The sequence below is a fragment of the Sesamum indicum genome, linkage group LG10, assembly GCF_026168435.1.
Source record: "Sesamum indicum cultivar Baizhima isolate 11 linkage group LG10, ASM2616843v1, whole genome shotgun sequence".
Lineage (NCBI taxonomy): Eukaryota > Viridiplantae > Streptophyta > Magnoliopsida > Lamiales > Pedaliaceae > Sesamum > Sesamum indicum.
The window spans coordinates 5,787,838-5,795,549 of NC_142666.1; the positions used below are offsets into that span (position 1 = coordinate 5,787,838).

A 7,712-nucleotide genomic window follows, 5' to 3' on the forward strand; every position below is an offset into this window, starting at 1 on the left:
TATTTGAAGAATTATTAATACTCTATTATTGTAACAATCATCTAATATTAAGCCAAAATTTGAGCCCGTTTCGTTGTGATTTCACTCACCTTATTTTCACTTTTCACTATTTGGAGAAAGAGAATTTTATTTCGTGAATCAATTTTCATTGAGATGCCATTTCTATTTTATATACAAATCTTTTGAATTTATGGTCCACATGCATTGGTCATTCAAACTAATTCGCAAAGTTGTTATGTCTTATTTTGTCAGCCATGTCTTTTCTTGTCATACTCTTCAAATCAATTAAGTCTTGGTTTCTCTCTCAAAATGAATTTTTATGGAAGACTCAACCAAAACCAGTTCGCCTCCTCCATCCTCCTCCTCAGACTTGTCTGCACGTCCGACATACGACCCCCTTTTCACCGGCGTCGAGTCCTGTGGCTCGAATGAGAATATCTTTTGCCAAAAGAGAAAGCTCGGCACTCCAGATAAGGTGAGCTCTGCATACTACATACAATCTCATTATTGTGGGTGTTCTTCGCTCCTCGACATGAAGAATAGTATAGTGTTGGTGAGCTCGTCTTTTGTTGATGATAGTTTGTCATTGGTTTTTCTAACTTGCTGCTATAATTTCTGTACTTTATCTGATTCTCGCACTACTAAATGGAAATTCTGTCACCGGGACTATTTCTGCTTGCTTTCTGAATACATTTCATCTCTAAAGAGGGTATTTATGTTTTTTTTTTTATTGAAAATAATGGAAATGGTCATGAACTGTTGGCGGGGAGGGAGGGAATTGGGTCATTGGGGACGGAGGAAATTTACTGATAGGTTTGTTCTGAAAGTCAGTGAGAATTTTGAGGCTTTGCACTTTGGGTGTATTGATGTGAAGTGAGCTGTATAAATTTAATTTAGGGTTAAATTCATTTTGACCTGCGGTTATATAACAAAATATAAAAAATTTCCCTATTAAATTATATATGGAGGAGGTTTTTTTAACTTTATTTTATATCATAGGGGGGTATTTGATACTTTAATTTTCATAAGGGATTTTCTAAACATTTCTATTATCACAGAGGGGGTCTCTGGATTTTTCTCATTTAATTTATTTCATAGATATTGGTTATAGATTCATGGTGATTATATGACCTCCACCATGATTATAAGGGGTTTTCTGAACATTTCTATTATCACAGAGGGGGTCTCTAGATTTTTCTCATTTAATTTATTTCATAGATATTGATTATGGATTCATGGTGATTATATGACCCCCACCATGAAAAAGATGGTATTTTTGAAATGCTTCAATGAAATGGAGGATAGGCAAGGGAGAGAAAATTAATTTTGAACTTTTTTCTGTCAAAATTTGTTACTCCAATCAAATTTCACTGACAAAAATAATAAAAAAAAACGATTATCAAAATAAACTTATATTAGTTAACTTAATGTATCAATGTAGTGCATAGTTTGTAGCCAAGAGAAAAAATGAACAAAAATTTTCGTATTTTTTGCCAAATTCATATTTTCAAGTTAACAAAAATAGTAAAATGTTTTATAAGATATTAAAATGAGTCTAAGGGGCAATGTCAACTAGTAAGCAGGGATATTGACAGTGGAGTGTTGCAAAGATTTTAACAAAAATTGCACCATGAGAGAAGGCACAGTCCCACAAATTTCTTTAATAAATTTGGGCTTCTGAAGCCTCTTTGATTATATTATGTTACATACCCACAATGAGGAAAAAAGATAAAATGCAAACTCTTAACAACAGTTTTTGAGTCTTGCCCGTTCTGCTTAGCCTAAGTTTCTGTATCTATTGAGATTGAAGAAAATCCTCTCTTCTGCAAAACACCCTTTTCCAGCAAACTTTTTCTTGCTATGCACAATATTTTATTCAGTGAATGTTTAGATGATCTCAGCTGTTGACACGTTGATTGTCTATCTTGAAAATCTTGGAATATTCTTCTGAAGAAATGTTTAGCTCTTACAATTAAATGCTATTTAGATTTCTTGTTGCTTGTTTCCATTATTTGTTGTAACTCTATTCATTATTCGATGGTAATTGCAGTTTATGGAGAATATCCTATTAATACTTTAGATATTCAGTAACATACGTTGTGATTTTAACATGATAGATGAGTCGAAAGGGGAAGGAGCCATACGCTACGTCTTCGGAGTCAAGTTCACGAATTGATGATGCTTGCTGGGATCTTCCACAGCTCTCTTTGTTCATTGAAGTGATGTATGACCATTACAAAAAAGGACAACTTATCTCATCTACATTTAGTGAGCAAATTTGGCGTGAAATCCGTATTGAGCTGTATGAACGTAATAGAACACAGTACACCATTGCGCAACTTAATAGTAAAGCTAACAGGCTTCGAATGCTTTGGAGTAAGTTTTATGATTTGGTATACAAACGGACTGGTTTTGGTTGGGATCCAACTACATACACTGTGACTGCCAGTGATGATCATTGGGCTGAATGGGTAGCGGTAATTGTACATTTCTCATTTTATTTTCAAACATATTTTCATCATTTCTTGTCATATGTTAATGAAGTATCAACGATTGTGCAGGCTAATCCGAGAGAGTCTGGCTTGAGAAAGAAGGGTCTTCCTCATTTTAATTTATGTACTGAGATGTTCTCTGCTTCTGTAGCCACAGGCAATGTTGCCCGTTCCTCTGCCATGCCTCCTTTCGATAACAATGATGATGATGAAGTTGATGTAAGCTATCCTACAGTGGATCCTGGTAATCCATTCTCATCCGCGGCTGTGAAATATCCAAGAGCATCAAGGGGAGTGCAACTAAAAGGAGGGCAAAGTGATCATTCAAATAGAATTGATACTTGCATTGATGCCATAACAGCTCGCTGCAAAGCCAAAACTCGGAAGTTGGCAAGAATTTCCAACGACAATATTAAAGATTGCATGCTTGCACTTTCTAAAATGGAGGGACTACCACGGAAATTGTTCTTTGCAGCGCAAGATCAGTTTCTGTTGAAGGTAAGGCGTCAAATGTTCCTTCTGATGAGTGATGTGGACAAACGTGCTTGGGTTGAGAGACTCGGCAAATAACTTTTTTATTTCTATGTGTTGACTGCTTAACCCCCAAGTGAGAATAGTTTATGCATGTTTTGACCTTAAAACATGTTTTATTTTAATATTTTACTAGTAACAATGATCACTTCCTAACTTTATAAGGATTTACCTTGTAATGTTACATGAATTGCGCTAGTTTGATGTTAGTTCCTTTTTTTTAATTTATTTAAATAATAGATTATAACGTTGCTAATGATTTGTTTGAGTTTTGTTTTTAAATAAAGTATTTGAATAATTGATGGACTACCATCAATTTAAGTAAATGATAGTAGAATTTTATGACAAAGAAAACTTTACCAGAATTCTTTTCTTAAATTACAATAAGCCAAATCAGGTAAAAAAACTTATATATATTTGCTTTTGGCATAAATATTTTAAGAACGTTGACCAATTCTGTGACAAATAGTGTGACAAACACATTCTAGTAAAAAAAATTTTATACACAATAAAAATGATCATTTTCGTTAAATTTATTTTTATAAACAGAAATAATATTAATTTATTATTTTATTAAGTTCATTTTTATACACACTAAAAATGATCATTTTCGTTAAATTTAATTTTTATAAACAGAAATAATATTAATTTATCATTTTATTTAAATTCATTTTTATATACTAAAAATGATAATTTTCGTTAAATTTATTTTTATAAATAGAAATAATATTAATTTATTATATTATTAAATTCATTTTTATACACTATAATTTCGTGTAAACAAAGATTATTATTTATGGATGTAAATGTAAGGTCCGTCTAAAATAGAAAAACTATCATTAACTGCACTAACTTGCTAGGCGAAATAAAGTCAAACCCATGCATGAACTAGTGAATATGTAGGTCAGGCTAAAGATATGCAAAATCCAATTTGTTTGGCAAAGTTTTTTTGTTAATAATAACATAACTATTTTTTATAAAATATTTATAGCACTATGTCGCCAACCCTTTTTCTTATCAAATAATGGTTGTTGATGCACAAACCCCCAAGTGGTAGAATAGTAGGTGACTTTCAATTAATGCATATTTGCGTTATAAAGGTATTTCACCAATTCCTTTGAGCCGAGATAGAGGGATGGATGAATCAAGCGGCAACACTACCTCGTCTCTTCCTTCGAGGACCAACTCTCCTCATGATACCGAATTATCATGGACCACTCGTTCTAACGATGGAGATGAAGAGACAGATTCTTCGGATATGCCTTCTGATGAGGAAAAATATTATGAAGTGTTATGCCCTTCATATATTCGGACAAAACAACCACAACATATTTCTTCTCTACAAGGTTCTGATTGGGTGGGCGAGCTTATATCAGGACACCCAGATCGAATCTTCAATATGTTACAGATGAAGAGAGAAACATTCCAAAATTTATGCTCATTCCTACAAGAAAGAGGTGTTCTATTAGAGTCAGAATGGTCGCGTGTCTCTGTTATGGACTCAGAGCAAATGAAACGTGTTTCCGGGCTCTGAATCTTCTTGCATCGAAACTAATTTGTTCTACAAATTTCAATTATATTTATCCTAGAATCCAATACATTCGAAATTTGTTTCCCTATTTTAAGGTTATGTAGAATGCATTCATTTAGTTGATATTCCGCTAATTTTCCTTCCCGTAACATTTCTAATTAATTCTTTATTAGGCTTTTATCTGGGCAATTGATGGCACACTTATTCCAACAAGTGTTCCAGTACACTTGCAAAATGCGTACCATTCAAGACACAGTGAAATCTCACATAATGTTATGGTTGTTTGCGATTTTGACCTAATGTTTACATATGTCATGACTGGATGGGAGGGTAGCACAAATGATGCCCGTGTGTTCATGGATTGTCTCAACAATGATCAAAATTTTTCTTGGCCACCAAATGGTACTAAAATTACATTTGTCAAATATTTAAACCCTTATGTAAAGTATATATATAAATTTATGAAAATTTATGTATATTTTTATGTAGATTTATGTATAATACAAAAAATAACTCGAAGTACATGAATATATATAATGATTCATACAACATTTTATATAATTCTTTATTTTATTTGGATACACTTATGTAAAGTATATATATAAGTTTATGAAAAATTTTGTATATTTTATTTATATTTATATATAATACAAAAATTACTCGAAGTACATGAATATATATAATGATTCATACAAAATTTTAAATAAATGGATATTTTTTGCATGGCAAATGAACATGTTCCGAAATAAAGTCGTATAACGCAAATGCCATTATTAGGTTTGTAAATGCCCATTTTTCGGAGGTGTTTGTATAAAATTATTCTTTTTAATAAGAGTGAAATTATTTAATCACATCTACTACCCAAAAAGAGCCTCTCAGTTAAAAATGTGTTTTAGCACCGAGTAGATTAAACATTTTTGAGATGTAAGCAAATAAAATAAACGATAACCATTACACCATAAAACGATAACCATTATATGCCATAACACTTACACCATGCTTTCTTACAGTCCACCCTTCATACAAAAAATGCAATCAAGCAAACATAAACACATGCAACTTGTTGGTAATGTTGTCACATTACTAGCAAAAAGAACTACAGTTCAGGACAACCACTGTCGCATTACAGAAAAATTTCCATCATCAGCTTTCACTTGGTGCCTCATCAGGAGCCGAGGATTTTGGCGAGCTTCCGCCGTCGTGCTTGGGAGAAGAGACTGGAGTAGGTAGAGGATTCGCGAGAGCAGAGTCAGCATCAGTGTTAGAACCATAGAGATCTTTGAAAAGTGCACCTAATGACGAAGAGTCGTCTAAGCTATCCGAAACATGCACGCACATGGAATCGAAAATGATAGTTACAGGCTTATTGCATGGGGGGGGGGGGGGGGGAATCAACCCAACTTGGATTCGCACTGAATGGGTCATCAGTATCTTCTTCGTCATCACCAATCCAGATTGTCTTATTTTCATCGTCGTCGAACAGCTCGCAAAGTTCATCCCACAAAGGCTCGTACGCATTGATGTAGCATCTGGCTAGCTTCATCTCCTGTTCAATTTTAGCATCGAACGGTTAGGAGTATCAATTTCAAAAATAACTAAAAAAAATCGGCAATAAGAATAATAAACACAAATCATTTAAAATACTTAAACATATAACTTGCAAATCTACTCCCACACGCCTTCTTCGGCTGTTAATTTGCGCTCGTCGTGATTCCAAAAAACAGCGGGGTGATTTCCATTGAAACATGTAGTGGCGCTCACGAAGCTTATCCAAGCAATTATAACCCCAACTGTAAGTGATTCTCGACGTGTAAGATTTATTGACGTCGTAAATGGCCGAATGCACAGCATGCATGTTGTTTGCCGCGACACGAAAAATTCCTACTTTCTTGAGGTCCATCAAAGCTTGAACGAAGGTGTTTTCCATGTCCCTAGTCCATTTCCAGCTGTAGAAGACTTGGGATTGGAAGTAGTAGCCGTTTGGCCACATGATGAAGGAGAGAAATTGAACAAGGTTTGCAAAGGATTGTAGAGCAAAAAAAATAGCAGGATCGTGCTCTCATATGGCTATTTGCATGCAGCTGGTATTTATAGAGAGTGAGCAAGCAATGGTTGCATGGATAATAGATCAAATGGTAGGGACTTGCTAGTAAAAACACAATAGAATACATCATGACCAACTATAATGAATTACAGGCATATTTCAAGTGGCTGCAGCAAAATTGAAAAGTGAACAATTGCTTCCACTACCAACTCAACTCGTGTGATGATGCACAACCCTCTTCACATGACTAATAACTCCCAACCATCATTTTCGCATCAAATAAATATATATCATGATGTTTGACAATAAATTGATGTGAAGAAAAATCACATCAATTTATTGTAAATTGCAACTATCAAGTAGTGTTAGTTGACAATTGCATTCTATACTATTATTCATTTATTTATACTATCAACAAAAAATAATTATGTATGTCTTTCAACACATAATGGATTGAAAATTGAGATGTAAGAGATATTTTGTATATTGTATTATTTATTTTTATGTGTACAATTACAAATATATAACGAAAAAAATTTATTATATATAGTGATTTTACTGGATTGCCTATCGTAATTCTTACAAGAATTTCATGTTCATGTTCATTTCATATTCTTGCTTTTCTTTCTCCTGAAATTTTTAGTTTCAAATAAAGGTTGGGGAAAATGGGAATGATATAAAAAAAATTAGAATATTAAAGTTAATGTATAATTACAAGTTTTATCAAAGTAATTTACGAATGATAAGTTATTCCAAGAAATAGGACATACTCTCTAAATTTAAAAATAAAATTACTGAATTATAATTATAGATAGACAAAACTTCTTAGTATGATTTATTGAAATTACATTAAAAGTAGCAGAATCAAAAGTAAACATATAATGTGAAATAAGGTAGAAGTGCATTTTGATCTTGGTATATAGCATTATTTGTCCTTTATCCTAGAATGACTTCTGACAGAGTTATACTGCAACTTTTATATCCAACTGGAGCTTTTATACCTAAGTGATTTTTAAAGTAGTGGCATGTGTGTAAAGTTAATGAGGAAGATATGCAAAACTGACGAAACGTATCAGCACTACCCAATTTTATGAATTTCGAATAAGATGAAATT

The 7,712-nt window shown here is 33.0% G+C and overlaps 1 protein-coding gene across 1 annotated transcript; it reads left to right on the forward strand.

Annotated features, from left to right (window-relative positions):
* The first annotated feature begins 290 nt into the window (after positions 1-290).
* LOC105172773 (uncharacterized) lies at positions 291-3,251 on the forward strand. Its single transcript, XM_011094350.3, has 3 exons — positions 291-475; positions 2,118-2,477; positions 2,562-3,251. The coding sequence occupies exons 1-3, from the start codon at positions 320-322 to the stop codon at positions 3,060-3,062; spliced, it is 1,017 nt and encodes a 338-aa protein (XP_011092652.2). The 5' UTR covers positions 291-319; the 3' UTR covers positions 3,063-3,251.
* The last annotated feature ends 4,461 nt before the right edge of the window (positions 3,252-7,712 follow it).

What these genes read in the sequence shown, in the direction of transcription:
- LOC105172773 (XM_011094350.3), top strand. Translation starts at nt 320, where the DNA reads ATGGAAGACTCAACCAAAACCAGTTCGCCTCCTCCATCCTCCTCCTCA. An exon ending in AGCTCGGCACTCCAGATAAG is followed by an intron (nt 476 to 2,117) that starts GTGAGCTCTGCA and finishes TTAACATGATAG; the next exon opens with ATGAGTCGAAAGGGGAAGGA. An exon ending in ATTGGGCTGAATGGGTAGCG is followed by an intron (nt 2,478 to 2,561) that starts GTAATTGTACAT and finishes ACGATTGTGCAG; the next exon opens with GCTAATCCGAGAGAGTCTGG.